Below are 26,432 nucleotides of genomic sequence, written 5' to 3' on the forward strand. Positions count from 1 at the left end.
TATTGCACTGCAAAGCTGACAGATATTCTGTAAAAAAGAATCTATATTGGAATTTTCTCGAGGGCAACGATGGTGACGCAATATTTACGCGACGCGTAGTTCTTCGAGTGACAGGCAGCGGGACTTTACAAGTCAATCAGATAGTCCACATTTTCCACGGAACGTCGATATTGTTCGGCGGATAAAGCCTCGCCGTGTATTGCTGGGAAACGAAACACGTAAAAAAGAAAAAATATAAATATAAAAAGGGCTCGCCTCGTATACAAAGCACGTGAGTGTAACCATTAGCGGCGTGGCTAACGCTATCGCATGATGATTAGCATGTCGGCGTTAGCGACTCGCCGATGCCGTTCAAACTTTCAAGTTAATTAGTTCTCTGTACGCGAATTGGTTCTGCAGGTGGACAACTAAAGGTTAAAGGCTACACTGAACAATGTCGACGCCCCGGCAATTCACATTTTACACAGGCTCATGAGAAGTGCTTTACCAAAGACGAGCGGTTTATTAAATGAAAGTTTGCAGCGGTGATCTCTTGGCGTTTTAATAGAGTTAAAAATGAGCCCCGCGGCTGAGAGGCTAACCACCGCCATCACTATCTCGACAGGATGAAGCTGGAGCTGTCCCGTGTGGCTCAGGGAGGATGGCGTCTGGGTGTCTTAAAAGAGCTCGGAAAGACCAGACGACACACCCTGGAGGTCCCCGGCTGTCTACTGTACACACGCTGCGGCACAGTGCCACACCTCACACAGGACACACTCAACACGCTGCGCAACCTTCCCCCGGTCACCCAGGTCACGCTCTCCACAATGTAAGTTGGCTTCCATCCTCCACCTCTTTGCACCCACCAACCATCTAAAATGAGATTTAATATTTCTCCACATTTCATCGTTACGTTTCTATTCTGTTTTACTCTCCGTCAAGAGCAGAGCATCAGGAAGTGCTGGAGGAGTTTAAGGATGGCTTCAGAAAGTTTGCAGGTGCTGTGATGAATTTTTTTGCTTTGTTCAAATTGGTTGGTTTGTTTGAGTTGACTGAGATGGATATCTTGGACGCTGATGACTGTAAATTGAAATCTACCCCTTTTGAACATGATTGGTATTATTTGAGTTGCTTATTTGTTGCTGATGACTAAGTTTATTTGTTTTTATTGCTCATACGTTTTCTTTAACATGTTAATAAAATTGATTGATTGATTGATTGAGCTACATCCTTGCACCGCCATCTGTTTACCGCTTCACCACCATTTGCCCACTAGCAGTAGCTAAGTAGCTGAGAGAGAAGAGAAAACATCAAGGCAGTTCCTATATTCCATCCATCCATTATCCAAACTGCTTATCTTGCTCTCAGGGTCACGGGGATGCTGGAGCCTATCCCAGTAGTCATTGGGCAGCAGATGGGGAAACAACCTGGACAGGCCACCAGGCCATCACAGAGTTTCTATGTTAATCACCCTAAATAATATAGAAATAGCCAATTACTGTATGCCAATCCAATTTATGAGCACTGAGCAAGGAATAGCGTAATGTTGGTCTAGACAAGAACTGTGTTTAAATGTCAAAGGCAGGAATGTAATATGTACATGTAGCATATGGCATCTTCTACTTTAAACAAACTGAATTCAATTTCATTAAAGTTAGATATCAATGCTTATTCATAATTAAGTGGGGGTTTGAACTATGGTATTAACTTAGTGCTATTCTGGATATTTCTTTGATGCATGCAGTTAAAAGCCTTTAAACTGTAAATTGGACTACACAGGTTTATCCTCAAGGAGGGAATTCTTTTCCACAGTAGGTGCATACATAGCACAACCAAGTCATACAGAATTATACAAAATACAGGACTTACAGGGGCTCACACAACAGAGACAAAGACAGAGATTGACACCACACCACAGACTGGATTTCTTGTAACTTAAGAAGTTGCTTATTTAAAGCTTGTATGGCTGTATGAACAAAGCTCTTGCTAAAACTGGCCTTTCTGCACAACATGCCAACATATGTGATTTTGCACAAAACTAAATTAAATTGCTATTTGCTGGAACAGTTCCAGGTTTTGAATAACTTCATATTTTCAAATTCAGTCTAGATGAATCCATAGTCTATCTGAAAAGACATTACGTTTTATTAAGCTCCATAGGGTACCTGCAATCTAGATGTGGAGAGAGACAGATGGTGGTGGATTTTGCTAAAAGGATGGAAATGGCTGTGGTGAATACATATTTCAAGAAGAGGGAGGAACACAGGGTGACGTATAAGAGTGGAGCATAGGATACAGTGCACACAGGTGGACTGTATCCTATGCAGTATGCACAGTCTGAAAGAGATTGGAGACTGCAAGGTGGTGATAGGGGAGGACATAGCTAGGCAGCATCAGATGGTGATCCATAGGATAACTTTGGAGATCAAGAAGAGGAAGAGAGTGAAGGCAGAGCCAAGGATCAAATGGTGGAAGTTGACGAAAGAAGACCGTTGTGTGTAGTTCAGGGAGGAGTTAAGACAGGCACTGGGTGGTAGTGAAGAGTTGCTGGATGGCTAGGCAAGCACTGCAGAAATAGTGAAGGAGACAGCTAGGAAGGTACTTGGTGTGTCAACTGGACAGAGGAAGGAAGACAATGAGACTTGGTGGTGGAATGAGGAAGTACAACAAAGTATACAGAGGTAGAGGTGGGCAAAAAAGAAGTGGGCTAGTCAGAGAGAAGAAGAAAGTAGTCATGAGTACATGGAGATGTGGCGTAAAAAGAAGAGAGAGGTGGTGAAGGCAAAGGAAAAGGTGTATGGTGAGTTGTATGAGAGGTTGGACACTAAGGAAGTAGTAAAGGACTTGTACCGATTGGCTAGACAGAGGGACTGAGCTGGGACGGATGTGCAGCAGGTTGGGGCGATGAAGGATAGAGATGGAAGCGAGGAGAGTGTGTTGAGAAGGTGGAAGGAGTACTTTGAGGGGCTGATAAATGAAGAAAATGAGAGAGAGAAGGTTGGATGATGTGGGGATAGTGAATCAGGAAGTGTGGTGGATTAGGCAGGAGGAAGTGAGGGCAGCTATGAAGAGGATGAAGAGTGGAAAGGCAGTTAGTCCAGATGACATACCCGTGGAGGCATGGAGGTGTTTGGGAGAGATGGCAGTGGGGTTTCTAACTATTGTTTAACACAATCTTGGAAAGTGAGAAGGTGCCTGAGGAGTGGAGAGGAAGCATTCTGTTACTGATTTTCAAGAATAAGGGTGAGGTGCAGAACTGTAGTAACTACAGAGGTATAAAGTTGATCAGCCACAGCATGAAGATATGGGAAAGAATAATAGAAGCTTGGTTAAGAGGAGAGGTGATGATTAGCGAGCAGCAGTATGGTTTCATGCCACGAAAGAGCACTACAGATGCATTGTTTGCTTTGAGGATGTTGATGGAGAAGTATAGAGAAGGTCCGAAGGAGTTACATTGTGTCTTTGTGGATTTAGAGAAAGCATATGACCAGAGGTGTAAAAACCAGGTCCAGAAAGTAAATGTCCAAACCGTGTATTTGCTCCAACCATGTTACTAAACCAGCTGATTTCATTAACTAGTTTTCCCTACCTAGCTGAGTGCTGTTGACTAGAATCTGCTGGTGTAGTGCATGAGTGGCGCAAATACATGGTTTGGACTTGTACTTTCTGGATCTGGTTTTTACACCTCTGCATATGACAGGGTGCCGAGAGAGGAGGTGTGGTATTGTATGAGGAAGTTGGGAGTGGCAGAGAAGTATGTATTGGCGTTTTCACACTGGCCAAAAAAACCCGCTAACATCCGCCTTTTTACATTGACCAAAGGCAGACATTAGCGGGTTGTTTTGGCCAGTGTGAAAGAGGTATAAGAGTGGATATGGATATGGATATTTATGAGGGCAGTGTGACAGTGATGAGGTGTGCAGTAGGAATGACAAATGGGTTTAAGGTGGAGGTGGGATTACATCAAGGATCGGCTCTGAGCCCTTTCTTGTTTGCAATGGTGATGGACAGGTTGACGGACAAGATCAGGCAGGAGTCTCCGTGGACTTTGATGTTTGCAGATGACATTGTGATCTGTAGCGAGAGTAGGGTGAAGGTTGAGGAGAGCCTGGCGAGGTGGAGGTACGCACTGGAGAGAAGAGGGATAAAAGTCAGTAGGCGTAAAATGGAATATATATGCGTGAACAAGAGGGAGGACAGTGGAATGGTGAGGATGCAAGGAGTAGAGGTGACAAAGGTGAATGAGTTTAAATACTTGGAGTCAACTGTTCAAAGTAATAGGGACTAAGGAAGAATGGTGAAGAAGAGAGGGCAGGCAGGGTGGAGTAGGTGTAGAGGGGTGTCAGCAGTGATTTGCGACAGAAGGGCACCAGCAAGAGTTAAAGGGAAGGTTTACAAGATGGTTGTGAGACCAGTGATGTTGTCTGGTTTGGAGACAGTGGCACTGATGAAAAGACAGGAGTTGGAGCTGGATGTGGCAGAGTTGAAGATGTTAAGATTTTCGTTGGGAGTGACGAAGGACAGGATTAGGAACGAGTATATTAGAGGGACAGCTCAGGTTGGACAGTTTGGTGATAAAGCAAGAGAGGCAAGATTGAGATGGTTTGGACATGTGAGGAGGAGAGATGCTGGGTATATTGGGAGAAGGATGCTGAATATGGAGCTGCCAGGGAAGAGGAGAAGAAGACGACCAAAGAGGAGGTTTATAGTTGTGGTGAGGGAGGACATGCAGGTGGCTGGCATGACCGAGAAGATGCAGAGGACAGGAAGAGATGGAAACGGATGATCAGCTGTGGCGACCCCTAACGGGAGCAGTCGATAGTAGTAGTAGTAGTAGGGTACCTGCAATCTGTTATGGCTTGTCTATACTTTTCACTCAACACCTTTAACACACCTATTAATCCCGGAAGAGGGCTGTCTCCTCAGATGCTCTCCCTTAGGTTTTTCCAATCTTGTTTTTTTCCAGGCAAGGTTTTTATCTGTGAAGGTTTTCCTCATCTAAATCAAGGGATGGGGGATGTCATACAAAATTTAGTGTGATGGGAAAACCTTATAGGAGGACTAAATTGTGATATATACAACTACTATAAAACAGAATTTGACTTAACCTTTCAATCAGTTGGGATTTTCTGGCATTGTTTTTCCAACACCAAGTGACGCAGCCATTGAAACACCAGGAATCATGGGAGGCGGAGTTCTAACAACCTCCTCGGGCTGTGATAAGTCACGGCTTAGTAGTTCCATGAGTGTGATAATGCTGCATTCCTTCCACTGAGACAAGCTGGCTTCATCTCAAGCTTCTCACAATGGGGCTTGGTTATGGCTGACATCTTTAATTGGAGTCATGTGTGCATGCTGCACACTCCAAGGTTGAGGTTGGTCAGTTGTAATAGAAGCACTTAACACACAGGGACTTTTAGATGCTTTGAAAATATAACTTACACACTTCAATATCAGCTAATTGCACGATAATTGCGTAAACACAAAAATCATGATATTTGACTATGTATGATTAATTTGTGTAGTCGTTGTGTCAAGTAGGACTTGCTTTAAAAAATGGTTCAGTGCATGGCATCTTGCATATTGAACTGAATGCAGATGCAATTTTTTTGTTTGGCTGTGGGGAGGATGCTGACGTAGGAACACTGGTAATTTGGTTTTCTTTTTAATGGATGGCTCAGCCAGGTGAGAGAGTGCTTGGGCCTGATTGCAGTGTCCCGGGTTGCAATCCAGCCTTGGGACCTTTGCTACATGGCTCCCCTTCTCTGTTCTCTCTGGGTTTCCTGTTTGTCGTCACTGTTCTATCTCATAGAAAGGCTACAGTGCCAATAAAAATGATTTATCCCCGGGATCTAAAGTGGTTGAGCAACTATATTTAGAAATTGTAGCTTTGACTGCACTGTTAAAAAGACCATTACACTGAGTGACCTCATTCATCACTGCACCCTGCTCTAGGCAGGAAAAGTTGAACTTAGAAAATACAGTTAGTGTAGAGTCAGTTGTTGTTCACTTGCAGGGAATTATTAAGTTGTTTTCTTAAGAACCTAAAATGAGAGAGTGTTGATTGGTTAGTTAAAAATTTGAATTTATTGTCTTTATTCGTTTGTTTTGTCTGGTCACCTTTTGATCCGCCACAACTGGGTTTGTTGGTAAAACCATTACTCATCCATCTCCCCCGATCCAGACATGGGAAATTGCCATATAACTATAAATGTCTGGGTTATTCTCCTAGATTTGCACCAGTCCAGTACAAATAATACTTAACCTTACATTACCCTCTGTGAGTAGTCACTTAGGTTTTTGAACTGACCGTGTTTGCAGCTGTTTTTTGCTTGTTTTTTTGTGTGTAGGTCTTCATGACACGGTGTTGTACTGCTCGCTACACGATCCTGCGACTGCATGCCGTACAGGTCACATAACAAACAAGGTCAGGCTCATAAATGCATTCTGCTTATTCATCAGCACATGCAGAGAGACTAGGAGGAGGCTGATGTTTCTCTTCTGTTTCTTGTTGGTGTGTCTGTATTGTACGTGGCCATTTTTTCCCCGCTCTGACAGTCTGACAACAGCAAAGCCTCTGCGGTCACAGAAATGTCTCTTTTTAACATGAACGTCTTTTGATGTCGGTTGTGGCCAGACGGTGTCAGTGTGGGGCAGCGGCGGTAGGATAGAGCTGACGGTAGCCAAATTCATGGCCCTGCAGAAGGCAGTGCAGCCAGACTGGTACCAGAGCATGGCTGACGGCGAGACATGGCAGACCGACACCTCTCGAAAACGTGTCCGCAAATCAGTCGACCGAACTCTTGCCCACCTAGACGAAATTTTGCTTATACATCATAAAACACAGGTACGTAGACCTCAAAACGCACACCTCATACATATATTCATAAGCAGGGAGGTGGTAAACTATATGGGTGGGGTTTTTAAGCCAGACTGTGGCGATTCAACGGTTACGTGACTGACGGGGCAGAAGGAATATACGGTGGGCCTAAAGACTCGGCTATTGGGCATCAGGGTAGCGTAGCGGTCTATTCCGTTGCCGACCAACACGGGGATTGCCATTTCGAATCCCCGTGTTACCTCCAGCTTGGTCGGGCGTCCCTACAGACACAATTGGCCATGTCTGCGGGTGGGAAGCCGGATGTGGGTATGTGTCCTGGTTGCTACACTAGCGCCTCCTCTGGTTGGTCGGGGGCGGGGGGGGGGGGACTGGGGGGAATAGCGTGATCCTCCCACGGGCTACATCCCCACGGTGAAACTCCTCACTGCCAGGTGAAAAGAAGTGGCTGGTGACTCCACATGTTTTGGAGGACACGTGGTAGTCTGCAGCCCTCCCCGGATCAGCAGAGGGGTTGGAGCAGTGACCGGGACAGCTCAGAAAATAGGGTAATTGGCCGGATACAACTGGGGAGAAAAAGGGGGACAAATCCACAAAAAAAAAATCTCAGCTATTGCACACAATGATATTCAATGGACAAGTGGACAGAATCTGATTTTACTCTGTTTTGGGTTTCAAACATTCATCTGTCTCTTGCAACCCCCCCCCCCCAACACACACACACACACACACACACACACCAGTTTATTATTTGACAGTCTCTTCCTGTGGTTGATAGGAGCTGCAGGGACTGGATGTGTTTGGGGTGGTGGAGGGAGGCGACATCCTTGAGGAACGGGTCCGCTCAGCCAGGGAGACAGCCAAAAGGCCTGTGGCAGGATTCTGCCTGGACAGCCTCCAGACAGGCTCCATGGACCAGGTCCTGAGGACCCAACTCATCACTGCTGTGACCAAAGAGCTGCCAGAGGACAAACCCAGGTGGGCACTATGTGTGGCTGTGTGGCAAGATCAGAAGGCAATCCTAAATTCATGTCTGTAATGCAACTCTGTACAGTTCTCACAGAAACAGGCATTTATTTGGTCCTGTTGATGATCATGTCTTTGTTTGGTAACCCATCAAATATGACCTGCAAACTGCTGAGGAAAGCCTCCTTTATATTCTCTCCATCGGAGAATGGCTTCCCATGTTAAGCAATGCACTGCGTGACTTTTTTTACACTTGAAGGTCGACACACAACATTTTCGCAGCAGAGAGTGCACACAGCTCGGTCCTTTCACGAAATAAATCCGAATTTGTTTGTCCAAGACTGCTGAAAGAGGCGAATATTACACGCGATTGTTTCTGCCATCATCAGTTCTTGGCATAAAGCAAAACAGAAAGCTAGCTAGCTATGCTACGTTGGCACTACCACTGTAATGCTGCACTCGTGGGCAGATCAGAGGGAGGGGGAGGAGGGGCATGACAGACCACGTCAATAGTGTGTTGCTCTCTTGCTGTCAAAAAATGGTGCATTTTGAGACTAGTGAGTTATTTCAGTATTCTTTTAAATCGAATTGTTCACCATTAGGCTCAATTTTACATTAAAATGTTCATCAAAACGTATATTAAAAAATATTTTTATTGAATTTCTCCGTGTGCTTGTGTTAATGGCCTGGCGTGCCAACATGGCCACGTATGTCATAGGTTGCCAACCCCTGGCGTACACTATATTGCTCTGTTTGTGCTGAGGGACCCGATCCTTGGGGTGGACCGATTTCTGGCGCAGCGTGTTTTGGGGTTTGAAAGCAACTGAGACGCGGTGTTTGGAAAATATGCGTCTAAACTGTTCTGACACACCTGCCACATAAAGAATCACCACTGGTTTATGCTTAGGCAGCTTTTGTCCTTCTCCTCTCTTCGATTGGCTGGTGCACTGTTTGCACGTCTTCCTGGCTTTAACAAACACTCAGAAAGGATAACCACACTTAACCAGGGCCTGTTTAATGTGGGATTTCTCCCCTTCCCCAGCCACTGTGTCAGTGGGGACGTTGTCAGCTTGGTGATACAGCGTCCTGATAACTCCTAGTTTGTGCTCCAGTGGATGAGAGTAAAACCTTAAGTGAAGAGGGAACAACCTTCCCTGAACGGGGGGGGGGGGGGGGGCTAAGAGTACATCTGTCGCTATCTTACAATGCTGTGATTGCAGCTATTCCCCAATCTTCTGTGAATAGTACACATGGCCATTGTAACTCTAGTTAATGGTCATGGCAGTTTGCATATGAAACCGATCATTGAGCCGGCTGTTATGTCACCGTATTGTTTATAAGGGTGGGGATACCTGCAGTCAGCTGAGACTGAAGAAGTCACTTAGATGAGTGATGAAACCTTTCTCTCAATAAATGTTGTGTCCAGATGAACTGATTCCACTTTCTGTGATAACCGCTCTGATATCATCATCATCATCATCATCATCATCATCATAATCTTCTTCTTCTTTTCAGCTTGCTCCCTGTTTCTCAGGAGTTGCCACAGCAGATTTTATAGTTTCCATCATATCCACTCTGATATATTGTGATTTAATGTCCACTGACCATGTCCTTACATAATCTTTTCCTCTTTCCATTTTTCATGGCAGGATTTTGCGTGGCAGTAGTAGCCACACACTGTGGTAGTAGCTAGCTAGCTGGAAACATATTTCTTATTATTTATGAAAATTTGAGCGGTTGCCGCTCTAGCTAGTTACTGCATCACATCAGGTGTGTGCGTGTGTGTTCGGCGGGGTTGGGAGATTGGAGAGGGAGACAAAGTGAAAATGGAAAGGAAAGGAAATGATTTAAGAAGCGCTGGATTGTTTACGTGATATCATTATAAGTGTATCATTAACATAATATCAATATTTAATTTTTTAAATCATCATCATCGGCAGTCACTCGGGGTCGAGTATGACTGTCCTCCTTCTAGGTCCTTGTGGGTCTTCAGGTGGGTGTAGAGACCGATCCTGGAGCCGCATATTTTGGGGCAATGTGGGCAAGGTTGTGAAGAAGTGGTTGAGAATGTGGTTTGGGCCTTTCTGGTAGCTTGCTCCTTTCTGAGTCTTCACTTGTTTTCAGCAGCATGGTGGAGGTCATGAATGCAACACCCTCCCAGACAGCCAGTCTCCAGGCCTCTCTGTTTTTTGCTGCTTGTTCCCAGGTGTTAAGGTCGATGCCAACCCTTTTGATGTGGGCCTTAATGTTATCTTTATATCGCTTCTCTTGCCCTCTTGGGGCACAGCGTCCTGTCACGAGCTGAGAATAAAGGACTTGTTTCAGGAGGCGAGAGTCAGACATGCGGAAGACATGGCCAGTCCATCTCAGCTGATGTTGTGCGATGGTGGCAGTTATAGTAGGCATGTTGGTCTCCTCGAGGACGCTGATTTTGGTGTGCTAATCCTCCCAGCTGATCTTAAGGATCTTCCTGAGGCATTGTTGTTGGTAAGCCTCGAGTGCCTTCAGGGGCCTGCTCTATGTGGTCCATGTTTCTGATCCATACAGTAAGGTGAGCAGCACTACCGCTTTGTACACCAGAATTTTTATTCTGGCCTGAGGGTTGCAGCTTCCAAAAAACACTTTTACTCAATCTTGAGGACACCCGACTGGCACAACTGAGACAATGGTGTATTTTAATGTCAATGTTGGCTTTGGGAGAGAGAAGGCTGCCAAGATATGGGAACTGTTTGGTGTTTTTGAGCCTGGTGTTGTCTACAGAGATGGATGGGTGGCAGAGCAGGCATATGACTGTTGGTTGGGGGTCGGTAGAGGATATGGGCTTTTTTATGGTAATGGCCAGGCCAAGCTGCTTGTGTACCTTTGGAAAGGCATCCAGTATGCTCTGTAGTTCCTCTTCTACGAGGGACGCTAAAGTGTTGTCATTGACGTACTGCAGCTCTATGATGGATGTGGTGGTGGTTTTACCTTTAGCCCTGAATCTGTTAATGTTCAGAAGATTCCCATCAGTCCTGTACATGATTATGACTCCCTGAGGCAGATTGGGACCTGTGAGGTGGAGGATGGTGACAATGAAGGCAGAGAACAGGGTTGGGGCAATGACACAGCCTTTTTTAACTCCTGTGTGGACCTAGAAGGACTCTGTCTTATCTCCATAACTGCTGAGTACACAAGCTGACATATTATCAGTAGTAGTCATAGTATTCTGATATATTTGTCAGGGCAACCTATTTTTGATAGAAATTGCCAGAGGGCCTGGCGGTTTACAGAATCAGAAGCTTTGATTAAGTCTATGAAGGCTATGTACAATGGTTGATTCTGTTTCTGGGCTTTTTCTTGGAGTTAGTGAGCAGTAAAAATCAAGTGCGTCTGTTAGGACGAAAACTGCTCTGGGATTATGGCATAATTTCCCCTGATATTGGGAGGAGTCTACTGGCCAAGACCCTAGCCAGGGCTTTCCCTGTGTTGGAAAGCAAGGAAATGCCATGGTAGTTTCTGCACTAAGCTTTGTAACCTTTCTTAAAGATAGAGACATTGAGTGCATCTCTAAGTTGCCCACGGATTTCTTCTTTTTCCCATATTTTAAGTAGCAGGGCATGGATATGTCTGAGGAGTTTAGGTCGACCTGCCCTCAGTACTTCTGCCGGTGTTCCATCAGGACCAGCAGCCTTGTTGATTGTCATCCTCCTGATGGCATCCTGGACTTCTCTTAGAGTAGGTGGTGCTATAATTTTCACGGATATCGTCAGTACTGGTATATCGTGACACCCCTAGTATTGTAGCTGGACCTACCTGCTCCACTGTTTATAGCCGTAATGTCATATGTTATTTGTGATACACTACCCCCGTTTCTTTTTTGATGCATAGATAAAGACAAAGCACTAAGATGCAATGTTTGTCTGCCTTAGCAGAAACGGTACCATGTTATTCAACATCATTGATTCATTTGACATGACCTGTCAAGCGTGACTACTTCCTGATTATCATCCCAGTCCTATATTTGACAGCTGTGACCATCTGCTCTATTCTCACCTCAGTAACAGTCTCGTTCAGTGCCTAGCCAGTTTGATGGAACGTGCTGATGTCCTTTAATTGACTGATCACATATAGAAACCCAGTGGCTCTGACATGCTCATTTCCATGTGTCTCTCAACTCCTCCATGACCAATCAGCAGCCATTATTCATCCTCTGAGCTCAACCTTAAAACCTCTATTTCGGTGTATGATATTTTTGGAAGTAGCCCGAAAAGGCTGTTGAATTCGACAGTACGACTCTCCAGCTGTTCCGCCAATCCCCTCCATTGTCACTTTTCTCCAATGCCTGCTAAATCCCTTAGAAACCATGACAACCGCTTCCTTGACACCATGGTAACCAGCTTTTCCCCTGTGCACTGCCTTAGACAGCCTCTTTAAAGTCACTTTGACAACCTTCCCAGGAGCTCTGCAGTCCTCCGGGCCAAATTAGCCTGTGACCTTTCAACAGGGATATGTCCCACCTGTCTTTTCCTCTACTGCAGGTGCTTGTCAACCTCTGCTGGCCGTGTCTCTGGGTCTTGAGAGTGACTGTGGACCCTTGAGGAGCAATATAGCCTATATCCAGCAGCCCGGCTGCTCCCTGCAACACTGCTGCATTTGGCCCTGAAAGGACTCGTCTCAAATGTGGTGGGGCAGCATCCCTGCCGGTTGTTCTGCCTGCTGTGAGATACAGAGCTCCCCTCCGGGCAGTTTGGAGTCATTTACCCAATGCTAAATTAGGTTTGGCCTCGGCACCTACAGGAAGAGAGTCTGAGGGAGCTAGTTAACTTAAACCCCTAGTAGAATTAAAACAGCCCTTAAGTGCGTGTGTACATTTGTATGTGAGTAATAGATGCTGCTAACATCGATTTGTTTCTGGTATTAAGTAAATTAGTCACACGGACGATTGTGCATCTGCCTCTGATCATTGTGGCTTCCCAATTTTTAATGATTTTGACGCATGATGCAAAAATGTTTAACTTTGTGTGGTATTTGCGTTGTGTGTGCATTTGGTAATTCTGTTGAATGTGTCATATGCATCATTCTCAGACTGCTGCAGGGTGTAGGGAGGCCCGACGAGGTGCTGGCATGCGTAGAGGCGGGTGTGGACCTGTTTGAGAGCTTCTTCCCCTTCCAGGTGACAGAGCGAGGCTGCGCTCTCAGCTTCAACTTCGACATCTCCTCGGACCCAGAGCGAGCAGGTAGAGCACCCCCCACAGGTGTAATGAAACACAGTGAGTAACACTCGGGATGAGTCCATATATTTTAATGGTCAGTTATTTGCCTTTTGAAAGCCCAGATTGGTTCTTTGAAATGAACATTCAACATTATTTTACAAAGTAGAACACAGGACGCAGCAGTTCCAATGTCCCTGCATTTGATGGTAAGGAACAATCTAAACGGGTGGACAGCGTTTGAGGACCTTGTTCATGTGCACAAGTGAAGCACTCCACTACTCTGTTTTTGTTGCTATTTGCTTGCTGCTACCAAATCAGTCTCTCATGCTTGATACATTTAGATTTGTTTGTAATGATTTTGGATAGCCAACATTTGGCACAGTGGTTAGCACTGTCACCTCAAAGCAAGAAGGTCCTGGGTTCAAACCCTGGGGTTGTCCAACCTTGGGGGGTCATACCAGGTCATCCTCTGTGTGGAATTTGTGTGTTCTCCCCATGTCTGCGGTGGGTTTTCTCCGGGTGCTCCGGTTTCCCCTACCATCAAAAAGACATGCATGTTAGGGTTAATACCCCTGTCCGTGCCCCTGACTGAGGCATGGCAAGATGAGCTGGAGTTGGTTCCTGGGTGTTGCACAGCGGCTGCCCACTGCTCCTAGCTACACAGCTAGGATGAGTTAAATGCAGAGCTTTTGATTGCCCTACGGGGATCAATAGAGTAGATCAAAATAAAAAAAATAAAAAAAATGTAAAAAAAAAAAAATCGAAAAAAATTGAAAAATTAGTCTTGTACAGATCCATTAAGAGTGGTTGTTATTGTATCAGATTTAATCAGTATAGCATTCAAAATGTCGTAGTTTTGAATCTTAACTGGTAATTCTTGGTAGTTCAGTAGCAATACCAAAATATGCTGTTCTTGATTTGTATAGAAACATTGACGGTAGATTACGCTTACTTTTGATGGACAGTAATTCAAGCAAGGAAAAGTTTTGCTCTGTGGCAAGAATTATACTGACATTTGTGTAGCTTGGTTGTGATAATGGCATAACAACATGTTCACAAGCAAACACCACATGGACTCTCTGAATTCATATGGAGTTTAAATGAGGACCGAGACAAAAAATCTCTTACAGTATTGTCACATTTTAATATGTTCATGAACAGACACACAAAGCACGAATACTTAAGTGCACAGTGATCAGTACAGTACAGTCTCTCTTATAGGGCAGTAGTCTGTTCTTCTCCTCATCTCATATCTTCCAGCTCACATCCCACCAAGGCTATTTCTCCATTTAGTGTGTCCAGACTTTGCTACACTCAGTGAGTTTCTCACACAATCATCTGCTATCAGTTAATACAGGACTTTATTAGTTCACATGGAGAAGACACTTTATAACACTACCTTTCTTCTGTTACATGTGAACTTTAAGCACCTACCTAAGCAATATAGACTGAAGTTAAACATGGTATAGGGCCGACATGGTCAAAGATTCTTCTTCTTCTTTCGGCTTGTTCCCTGTTTCCCAGGGATTGCCACAGCGGATTTGATAGTTTCCGTCAGTACCCTATGCTATGAGGACACAGCGCCAATGGTGGTCATTGTTAACCTGGGCCTTGACCGATCCAGTATGGTCTTGTCAATCTGCATAATGATTTGATTCTGGCCTAGGACTATCTCTCAAATGAAGACATTGGGTTACCATATCAGGTACCATGACAGGGTATAGCCTTAATTATCACAGACTGTCTTTTTTGACAAGATATTACAAAAGATGGCTAGTTTTTGCACTTTAGCAGATACTGATCTGGGATAGAATATAAATCTTCACTACATGGCCAAAGTATGTGGACACCCAAACATCACACCCATGTGTACTTGTTGAACATCTCATTCCAAAACCATGGGCATTAATATGGAGTTGACCCCTTTTTGCGCTATAACAGCCTCCAGTCTTCTGGGAAGGCTTTCCACTAGATTTTGGAACATGGCTGCAGGGATTTGCTCCCAGTCAGCCACAAGAGCATTAGGGAGGTCAGGTACTGAGATTGGGGAGAAGGTCTGGCTCACAGTTGGCGTTCCAGTTCATCTCAAAGGTGTTGGATAGGGTTGAGGTGAGACAGAGCCACGTTGAAAGTCGGTGAGCCCTTCTGTATGACCCATTCTACTGCCAATGTTTTTCTATGGAGACTGCATGGCTGTGTGCATGATTTTCATGTGTCTACCAGCAATGGGTGGGGCCGAAATATCCGAACCCACTCATTAGAAGAGGTGTCCACATACTTCTGGCCATATAGTGTATTCAACGTACTAAAGAGCTCATTTTGTGTCTTTTTTGTGTTATTGTGTTGCACTCCTTTGCGGTACATTTTTCTACTACATTGGGCTCTAGGGATGGGTACCGAAACCCAGTATTAAATGAGCACCAATGCTAAATTATTAAAGATAAGCTGCAAAGTTAACTGTTCTGCTATCGGTACTGAAAAAAATAAAGAAAATACATTTCCTATTTATGTAGGCTGCAGAAATGTTATCTTTCACCTTTTATCTCACCAACTCTGTTTCTAGTTTGCAATAAGATTAAGACGTTTGTCTATGATGCATTTTTGCTATTCCCTATCTGGAAGAGATCTCTCTCTCTCTTGTAGCCTGTCATATGTGCGAGCTTAGGGGCGAGACCAGCTCTCTCTCTCTCTCTCTCTCTCTCTCTCTCTCTCTCTCTCTCTCTCTCTCTCTCTCTCTCTCTCTCTCTCTCTCTCTCTCTCTCTCTCTCTCTCTCTCTCTCTCTCTCTCTCTCTCTCTCTCTCTCTCTCTGACGCACATGCACACACATCCACACACACAGCTCTTAGAGACAATGGCAGAGAGAGAACTAAATGGTCAAAAGTCTGGATATACGTCACGAGAGTCGATGCTGACAACCCTCGTTGCCACAAGTGCAACAAGTCTTTTGCATGTAAGGGCAAAAACACGAGCAATCTTTTGAAACCTCCAGCGAAAGTGCATCAAATACAGGCAGAGAAATGCACAGTTTCCGACTGCCTAGCTCGTAGTTCACCTCAGCCCCATCCACCACAGGTATGGTACATGCTAGCAGCCTAGAGCCCACACCGAGCTAACTAAATAATACAAACATGGGTTAATGATTAAAAGTAACACTGTCCAGACATGAGAAAATAAACCAGTGTTGATTCTGTTCTTCGTTTGTGTTATTTCTCTGACAAAAATAACAAAGAGCCGATAAGAGTACCATTAAAGTACCGGATATTTAAGCAGCATCGGTAAGAGTTGTAGTACCGTTAAAATCTTAACAATACCCTGGCGTCCGGGTAGCGTGGTGGTCTATTCCATTGTCTACCAGCACGGGGATCGCCAGTTCGAATCCCCGTGTTACCCCCAGCTTGGCCGGGCGTCTCTACAGACCCAATTGGCCGTGTCTGCAGGTGGGAAGCCAGATGTGGGTATGTGTCCTGGTCGCTGCACTAGTGCCTCCTCTGGTCAGTTGGGGCGCTTGTTCAGGGGGGAGGGGGAACTGGGGGGAATAGCGTGATCCTCCCACGTGCTATGTCCCCCTGGCGAAACTCTTCACTGTCAGGTGAAAAGAAGCGGCTGGCGACTCCACATGTATCGGAGGAGACATGGTAGTCTGCAGCCCTCCCCGGATCAGTAGAGGGGGTGGAGCAGCAACCAGGACGTTGTAGTGTGGGGTAATTGGACAAGTACAACTGGGGAGAAAAAGGAGAAAAATCCACAAAAAAAAAAAGAAGAAATGTACAGGCTTTCTTCTTGCAAGAGGGAGGCAACATGAAAAATGGTTTTGAACTAGGCTACATACCTCTAATTACACTTCCATAGATCTTTTTTAGAAAAACTCGTTTCGATGAGCATCATAAATAAATGTACCCTCCTCTCTCTTACAATGTGTTGGACTTTTACGTACGCCTGTGTGGACATGATTAAAAGAGAAAAAAGCACATTTGAAGTGTGTCCGTGATTTATATTGCAAAATAGGGAGGGAGAACTAGTAGCTCCAACAGTTAATGAGATGTCTGTGCATGCATGCGTCTAGTTCTTTCTCTCTTTCAGTTTTTTCTTGTAGGGTTGTGTATATTTTGTTGCCTCTGGTCAGTTGAAATAATTGGTGCAGAGTGTCAGCTGGTGAAATTAAATCAATGGTATCTTGTAATGGCTCCAGTGCTGAGACAACAATTAAGTCATATCCAGCCTTCTGTTTGCTGTTTTTGAGTAAGATGATAACAGCTTTTATGATAAGCGCTATTGGGAATTTGGCTGAATTCATATCCTTGAAGTTTTGGTGTCATGCAGCCAGCGGCAGTTCTAGCTTGTATGGCACCCTGGGCGACCCCCCCCCCACACACCGCTTCCGTCCCCCTAAAAAAATAAATAATCGTAACATTTAAAACTATATAAATATAAAAAGATAAGACTCATAAATATCAAAAAGAAACAAATTGTAGTATATAAAAACACAAATAAGAGAATCGAATCATTACACTATTACCCTATTACTAACAAAAAACAAAACTAAATTGCACAAATCCTATATCACACAAATACACAAACAATAACATGTTTATAAAGAAGAGAACCTGATTAATAACGCTATTGCACTTCAAACAAGAAACACACAGCTTGCACAACCACCATCTAAACCCTGACCTTTCTTGCCGTCCTTGGTGCGAAGTCATCAATTACATCATCATAAGAAATCTGCCCTGCAATTGCATGGTCAATACTGATGACAGCAAGGCCACTAAGGCGTTTCTGTGACAATGTGGACCTCAGGTAGGATTTGATGAGCTCAAGCTTTGAAAAGCTGAGACCAGTCCACAAACTCCAGTCACCTGGTTCCAAATTCGTTACAGCAGAGTCACGACAGCATGTATAGCTATTTTCCAAATCAATTTCAGCTCCCCAAACTAAATAATACCAGTGCAAATCTCTCCTCTCCTATACACCACTTTTTCAATTAGAGGACCTTGTGTGCTAATCTACTGCCAGCCACCCCCCTCTCTGTTTGGCTGATAAGTCCTCTTCCCCCCGCTGTCTCTCCCTCTCTCCATTTTCCAAAGTTTGGCTTTTCATCAACCAGTTTTCCCTCCCCTCCACCAACTCTTCCACTCAGAGTTCTTTTCTTTATGTCCTTTGAGTTTTGTTTCCTACCCATAACCCCCTCACCCTCACTTGAGTTACAGATGCTTAATCACTTATCGTTGCCCCCTTTAGCTCCGTATCTAACCACCTCTTAAGTTATTCTTTATCTATCTCTTTTGCTTACTTCCTTTCTGTGTTTAATGGACTGGATAGCATGGTCAAATCAAGTTTATTTGCGTAGCCCAAATTCACCAGGTAGTCCTAAAGGGATTTACAACCAGCACAATATACAACAACCTATGACAGTGTACGACACCCTTTATACTTGGACCTTGACCTGAATGAGGAAAAGCTCCACAAGAAAACCTTATCAGAAAAAAATATATAGGTGAAAACTCAGGAAGAGGAGGGATCCCTCTTTCAGGGCAGGCAAACACACAATAGGTGTCAAATGCACAAAATACACAAAAATAACAGCATTATAGGATCTGCAGTGGTGTAGCGGTCTAAGCATCAGCTTTGTGTCGATGCAATTGCTCACTGGGGACCGGGGTTCACGCCTCGGTCTCTTCAGATCCGACTATGGCCGGATTCGATGAAGCAGCAATAATTGGCAACGCTGTCTTCGGGAGGGGGGCGAGGTCGGCTTGTGTTCGTCACATGAATGCGTTTCTGTGTGTGTCGGAAAAAGCGGTGGTTCGGCCTGGATTCGCCTTGTCACGGAAGTGGCGAGGCGTCTTCTTTGAGACTGCCGGCTGGAGAGATGCAGTTGGCGAACGCACGCAGTATGAGGGTGGGAGTTTGAAGTAGAATAGGGAGCGATTGGCCACTAAATTGGGAGAAAAGGGGAAAAATCAGAAATAAATAAATAAAAAATAACAGCATTATAAAGTAACATCATAGATTACACAGACCAAGGTATTGTAGAATACATATAGTAAATGTATTAAATTTAGCAAATTTAAATGTGCTGGGTAATAAACTTGTAAATCAGGGGCTAGCAGTTAGCTTAGCCTGCCGCTTCCGTGTCCTGTCAGAGCACCCTTGGTGTTTCCTGCTCAGGCGCAGCTCAAGGCAGGGCCATGGTCCTTGGGCCCATCGGGTGTAGCAGACCAGGCTCCCTCAGCCGATCCAGCGCTAGCTCTCCAGCCAGACACCTCCGACACACCTCCACCGCACTCCACACGACGACACAAACACATATGTAGACAAAAACACTGCACAGTCGACACTAGGCGAGGCCGCCGCCAGACCGCCTCGGTGTTTCCTCTTGGGCAGGGCCGTGGATAAGCAGTTGGCTTAGCAGTTGGCAGACCAAGCTCTCTCAGCCGATCCAGCGCCAGCTCTCCTAGCCGAGCAACATCGACGATCAAAATAAAAACTTCATGCGATGACACAAACTTAGACATGGACAAAGACACTGCATAAATGGTACTTGGTGAGGCTGCTGCAAACGCGAATCCGCGCCGCCATCTTCCAAAGAGAGTGCAAGGCAAATTTAGTGAATCTGTGACCATCCAAGACAACGTCAGGAGCCCCACAGATGCAGTAATGAGCTGCATCTGTGGTGCTGCAAAAGGTTCAGCCCCTTTAATTGACGGGTTAGCGCAGTTGCCCATGGTGAGGGCTATCCGGGTTCAATTCCTGGTTGCGGCAGATTCCCGGTTGCCTCCTGAATTTGCTAAATTTGTGGAGCTGCAAAAAAAGAAAAGAAAAAAAAAAGAGCCGGTGGGATCCTGCACCACAAAGCCAGCTTTGCTCAGTGGAGTTCTGCAGAGAGAATGGGCTTCACATACACACAAGAGGCAAGGCAGACATCAATACAGCATTCACACAGAGAGAGAAAGAAGATGAAAGTGATGAGATTGATGCCGAAGTTGTCATAGCTAAAGCGAATACTATAAAAGCAATTTTAAACAAGAACAGCACAAATAATAGCATAAATCTCCAGGAAGGTGGGGCTGTGACCAAGAGAAGAATGCACAAACAGGCTCTGAAGTCATCAGGTAGTCGAAAGAGACGAGACGATTCATGGTCATCAGACAGTCCATCAACGAAGAAAAATTGCCCTGGAAAATGAGAGAGACAGATGGAGCGAGATAAAAAGAGAAGGAGGGGGATAGGCGCAAAAGATGGGCACATGTGCTCAGAGATTCAAACAGAAGGTTAGGGTGGTGCAATGCATTCAGAAAGTTTAGGAACATTCTCATCGGCAGGACAAAACCAAGAAAAGACCTGCAGTTATAAATAAAATGAGACTGAGACCCCCCCCCCCAAAAAGAGGATAGTTGTGACAAAAATCAGAATGAAGTCAAACTACCAAGGAAATAACTAGTTGAAAGTTATGAGAACAGATGGGTTTCAGTTTAGATTTTAAAGTCTACAGAGTCAGGTTCTCTGATGGTGGCTGGGAAACTTCCAAAGAAATGGGGCGTGGTAGGAGAAGGCTCTGCACACTTCTTTTAACTCTAGAGACAGAGAGGAGGCCTGCACTTTGAGAATGGAGGGCACAAGAAGGTACATACGGCTGTATAAGATCTGACAAATATGAGGAGGCAAGCCCGTTAAGTATTTTATAGGTTAAAATGAGCACTTCAGTAGTCCGCGGTGGTGTAGCGGTCTAAGCATCGGCTTTGTGTCAATGCAATTACCCGCTGTGGACTGGGGTTCGCGCCTCGGTCTCGTCAGATCCGACTATGGCCGGATTCGATGAAGCAGCAATCATTGGCAACACTTTCTTCGGGAGGGGGGCGGAGTCGGCTTGTGTTCATCACATGAATGCATCTCTGGGTGTGTCGGAAAAAAAGCAGTGGTTCGGCCTGGAGTCGCCTTGTCACGGAAGTGGCGAGGCGTCTCCTTATAGACTGCTGGCCGGAGAGATGCGGTTGGCAAATGCATGCCGGACGAGGGTGGGTGTTTGAACTAAAATAGGGAGCGATTGGCCACTAAATTGGGAGAAAATGGGAAAAATCAGAAATACATTTATATATATATAAAAATAGCACTTCAAAGTCAGACCTAGCATGAATGGGGAGCCAGTGAAGGGAGGCTAAAACCGGCGTGATATCATCAAACTTTTTGTTTTAGTTAATATTCAAGCACCAGCATTTTGACCCACCTGAAGATTTTTTAGTGCTAGCGTGTCGCAAGCTGGAAAATAGGACATTGCAGTAATCTAATCTGGATGAAACAAAAGCATGGATCAGGATCTCAGCATCAGCCATGGACGGAAAAGACCAAATTTTGGCAATGTTTCATAGGTGGGGAAAAAAAGGAGGTCTTGGTGATTTGTCTAATGTGAAATTCAAAAGATAGGGATTGATCAAAAATAACACCAAGACTTTTGGCCGTGGAACTTTCAAATATCAAACAGTTGTCGAGATACCGTTTCTTGGTCATAAAGGTGACTTTGTCTTGCAGAGCCAATAACAACTGGCCGATGGTGTACCCTCCCATGATTTTCAGCCACCCTCCCCTCACAGACATGGGCTTTAGGGGAAGAACTAGGAGTCATTGGTTCCTAAAACTAAAATATTTAGGAGCCAAATCAATTTTTTATGAGCCAAAAAATAGTGATGTAATATGCTATATTGTTAAAGGGTTGCCTCACACTGCCTTTTCTTTCCTCTCTGTACTGCTTGCCTTTGTTTGCTCTGCCTCCCATAAAGTTAAGGTTACTTAATTGTCTCCCGTGGGAGAAACTTGTCTTGGATTCAGGGAACTGCTGCATCAACCAGACGCTACACAATGCATTCTTTACATACACAGTATGGGCAATGTTCAACATACTGCAGTCATATTATCATAAATATTTAAATGTCCAGTCTTCTTTTTTCCCCCCGCCTTTATTCAGCTGAATCGGGCAGGGATGACTCAAATGTCACTTGAGAACTTGTGGAGTTGGTCTCGACATCGTCGGCAATGTGATGTAGAGGAGGCTAGGTTTGGATGGGAAGGGAGTGAGAAAAAGCTCGAGATCTTTCGTTTGTGCATTTCGATTTTTTGCCAGCTACCTAACATAACTAGCTACGCAGTTCTCTACATCCAGGGTAGGAATTACACAGTGGTTTTCAGGGGAGATCTATTTTCCGGTGCACTACTGCACATGTCACATGCATACACATACATGGACGTGTGCGGTCAGTTGCAGGGTCACTGTGTAAAATATTCTACTGTTACTACATACAGTTAATACTGTCAATAACATGTTGCTGCATACAGAGAAACTCTAGCCATGCAGATAACACAAAGAGACAGAAAAACAATTCATCTTTGCAATCTTTTTATATCAGTCGAGCAACAACAAAAACTACACAGTGGGGCGTCCAGGTAGCGTGGCGGTCTATTCCGTTGCCTACCAACACGGGGATCACCAGTTTGAATCCCCGTGTTACCTCTGGCTTGGTTGGGTGTCCCTACCCGCAGACCACCCGCAGACCGTGTGGGAAGCCGGATGTGGGTATGTGTCCTGGTCGCTGCACTAGTGCCTCCTCTGGTCGGTCGGGATGCCTGTTCTGGGGGGGGGGGGGGATAGCGTGATCCTCCCACGTGCTATGTCCCCCTGGAGAAACTCCTCACTGTCAGGTGAAAAAAAGCGTCTGGCGACATGTGGTAGTGTGCAGCCCTCCCTGGATCGGCAGAGATGGTGGAGCAGCGACCGGGATGGTTCGGAAGAGTGGAGTAATTGGCCGGATACAATTAGGGGGAAAAGGGGGGAGGGGGGTCCAAAAAAAATCCACAGTGAATCAGCCAACCTAAGGGGACAGACTTAGTCTCTAGCTTATTTGAAATCTCTTCTTAAAACTTTTCTGTTTTTGAAAGCTTTTGGAAATGTTTGATATTTGTTTTTATTTATTTAAACTTTTTATTTTTATTCCTACTTATTTGGTCTTATTCGTTTATTGTTGTTACCTCCTCTTTGCTCATGTCTTTTGGTCTTATTCTCATTTTTGCCTCGTCTGGTTTTTATTTCCTTTGTAAAGCCCATCGTAACATTGTTAAGAAAAGTGCTCTATAAATAAGGTTATTATTATTACCTAGGTTACATCACATGACAACGATATCAGAACATGCCCACAGCCTCAGCTGTTGGTCTTGCACAAAACATAGGCTAGCAAGACAACAACCACACTAAACACAACACGCAAACGCCTACTGCATAGTAAAACATCCTGGAGGCAACACCATTATGATAATACACCATAACACAGTACCCATCACACTTTTCTTCACCACCTTGCAAAAATAGAATTGAAACACCACAGGCCTAAATAAAATGACAGTCAATATCACACAGGATACAGGATGCAGGTACATAATAGCACACATGCCACACATTGCCTATATTATAGGCTAACCTATCCTACATTATGCACTCCAATCTGATAACAAGCATGAAACCGTCCAGACCCACGGCGCACCCGCCAAATGTGAGTTCGATCGGATGACGGTTGTCGAGAAAATAGAAGGACAGACTTCGGATAGACACAGACTACTTCCATTGTAGTTAGATTATTATTATTCTGAGGAATTTAGAGCGCCCCTCTCAGGTCATCCGTGAGTGAGTGACTGAGTGACCACAATTTGCGACACAGCGCGGTGCCGTATATAATAGACCAGTTGCATCGCAGTTAGGGAACAGAATCACATAACAACCATAACAAAAACGTCAATGGTATAAATAGGACTAGGGCCAGTCCAAAAACGCACAGCTCAAGCAAGTAATGCCGATTCTTGCCTTAAATCAGACATGACCGCAGGGACCTGGGGTCTGGTTTTGATATTCTGACTTCTCATCCATAAACTGTTCAAAAACACAGAATAAAGTAATTTTTATTTAACCTATCATTCACATACTGCATTAGCTAACTAGGAAGCTAGCCAACTCAGTGAAGAGAACAAGTTTAAGTGGTGACCTGAATGTTTTTTTGTTTTTTGTTTTAGGGTGTCGCGACACAGCATTATGTTTATTATAGTCGAGGCAAATGATCGGAACTTGGAATGTGATGCGCAAATAAACAGCACTGGCATATTTTTACTGTTATTATTTATTCATTTAAGGAACCTTTATGTACAGAAAAATAAAAATCTACAACCTGTGACACAAAAATGGATGATGTTTTAGAGCTCCCCTTCAGTTTCTCCAAGTAGGCTTTCAGGGGAGCCGAGCTCCCCTTAGCTCCCCCGTAATTTGAACCCTGGCTACATCTAACTTCTACATTAAAACTCCGCCGAACTAAAACGAACACCGTTCATCAAGTTAACACTTCAAATTTTTAGGGCGAGCAACGTGAAGTTAAACTATCTTCAACCCCTGTTTCTGTTCATCTGTGCAGCCGACGCTTCAACCACCGCAGAACGGGAGTGCAGAGAAGTTTATGTATTGGAAACTGTACAGGAGTTCATGCACTAGGGCAGGTAGACGCAGGTGCCAGAGATAAGAGTGCAATACACAAACGAAACGTATCGCCATTTCTATTTTTTTTTTCTTGCTTGCGGGTAATTGTGGCCACTGTGGACTGTCAGGAAAAAAAATGGTTCACAAAATTAAAAAGTTAGTCGCATTGGCGGTCAATTTTTGTCGCCGTCTGGAGCCCTGATAGAAGAGTCTTACTACTCTTTAGTGAAGTCCGCATGCAGTGAAACTACCTATCTGTTAGAAAGTATTCACAGTATATGTGTGGCTGATTGTATTTGTGCATCTGCGCAGAATGGTGGTAAAAACACAAGAAGGGAATAAATATTTTTTATTGCTGCAAGGAACTCTGACACAGCGGCAATAAATTTGGGTTTGATCTTTGCATTTGTGTTCTATTTTTCAGTCATGGCTGACAGAGTTGTATGGTTAAGGCAATTTGTTCAAAGGAAATGAGCCTGTGGCGTGAATTGTACATGCTATTCAGTGACTGACGAGATGGACGTGTACTTTGGCAGTGTTGGAGATGGGTGAAGAGAGTGGCACAGCAGGGGACTCTCAAGAGAATGGAGCCGTTAATCCTGATGACCAAACACAGATGACATCCTTTGAGATCGACCTGAAAGACGAGAGGTTTGTTCGGCTATAAATATCCAAAAAGGATTTGCCTCCAGCCAGCGCTGTCTGCAGAATCTTTCAAGCAGTCCAGTGTAACTTTGAATTTACATCCCTGGACTGTTGCTCATGAGCCGTCTTTAACTTGTGCCATTCTCAAACCCTCTGTCTAGGTACAGGGAGGACTTCCGGCCCTTGGTGGAGGGGTGTGGCTGCTACTGCTGCAGGAGCCACCAGAGGGCATACCTGCACCATCTGCTGGTGACCAATGAGCTCCTTGCAGGGGTCCTTCTCATGATCCACAACACGGCCCACTACCATGCTTTCTTCAGTGCCCTGAGAGAGGCCCTGGCCCACGACAAATTGGACCTGCTCAAGAGAAGAGTTCTGAACAGAGGGGGGGATGGACAGGAAGAAATAAGTCCACTGGAGGGGGGAGATAAAGGGGAGTAATTTGAGTAATGTTCATTCTTACTTGGTTTAAAGAGCGCTGAGCTAACTCAACCCCGGGGAAGGGGGGGGGGTCACCACTTCCACCATCACATATCAACAACAATCACCTTTTCCCATCCATTCGTGTCGGAGGTGTAACTGAAGACACCGATGTGAGCTGGACACTGAGCAGGCGCACGAGGTCACTGTTGGGATGAAGGGGGACAGGGAGGAATACGTCATAGATGGCCATCGTCTTGGGGTATCTGTCCAGATTCTCCATCAGTACCACTTCTTTAAACCTGTGTACTGATGTGAGGGACTGGCAGGGAGGCAGTCAGTCAGAAAAGAGAGGGCGAAACCGGGGCAGGGGTTGAGCAACAGGTCAAGTCGGCAAGCAAGAGGAAAAAAAGAAATGATCTCGAGTAGGGGAACGATGGCCAAGTATCGACCGTGACCACATCCGCGTGTGCCTCCTGTCGTGGTTTTATTTCAGGTCAGTGGATGACTAATGTTCCCTGGACTCATTAACATAGAACAGCAATGCAAACCAGAGGGAGAACAACAAGCACAAGCTATAATTGCTGCAATAGAAGAAATGGACCAATAGAGCATGCTATGGCTTACTGAAATACATTGAAAAGTCACACGTCCGATAGGATTAACCTGAAGCATTGTTTTGTCTCTCTCGAAGACAGGTGGACGTTGTGCCATGCCATTTCCTATTGATGTCATACAGTATTGATCAGTTTTCCAATTTCCTTTTTTTTTTTCCTTCCCATCAAAGGAGCCTTTTTTTTCCTCTCCCCTCCAGATTCCATGAATATTTTCTATGCCTGTCAACATTTTAATGAGCTTGGCTTTGCCGTGTGTAATAAAGTGAAA

General features: G+C 44.8%; 1 protein-coding gene across 1 annotated transcript; it reads left to right on the forward strand.

Annotated features, from left to right (window-relative positions):
- Positions 1-126: 126 nt before the first annotated feature.
- On the forward strand, positions 127-26,432 carry qtrt2 (queuine tRNA-ribosyltransferase accessory subunit 2). Its single transcript, XM_056299676.1, has 9 exons — positions 127-271; positions 605-808; positions 922-977; positions 6,330-6,406; positions 6,617-6,826; positions 7,596-7,795; positions 12,848-12,999; positions 25,019-25,133; positions 25,289-26,432. The coding sequence occupies exons 2-9, from the start codon at positions 606-608 to the stop codon at positions 25,566-25,568; spliced, it is 1,293 nt and encodes a 430-aa protein (XP_056155651.1). The 5' UTR covers positions 127-271; position 605; the 3' UTR covers positions 25,569-26,432.

This window comes from Lampris incognitus, chromosome 19, assembly GCF_029633865.1.
Source record: "Lampris incognitus isolate fLamInc1 chromosome 19, fLamInc1.hap2, whole genome shotgun sequence".
Lineage (NCBI taxonomy): Eukaryota > Metazoa > Chordata > Actinopteri > Lampriformes > Lampridae > Lampris > Lampris incognitus.

What these genes read in the sequence shown, in the direction of transcription:
- qtrt2 (XM_056299676.1), top strand. Translation starts at nt 606, where the DNA reads ATGAAGCTGGAGCTGTCCCGTGTGGCTCAGGGAGGATGGCGTCTGGGT. An exon ending in CTGCCAGAGGACAAACCCAG is followed by an intron (nt 7,796 to 12,847) that starts GTGGGCACTATG and finishes CATCATTCTCAG; the next exon opens with ACTGCTGCAGGGTGTAGGGA. An exon ending in CTCGGACCCAGAGCGAGCAG is followed by an intron (nt 13,000 to 25,018) that starts GTAGAGCACCCC and finishes GTACTTTGGCAG; the next exon opens with TGTTGGAGATGGGTGAAGAG.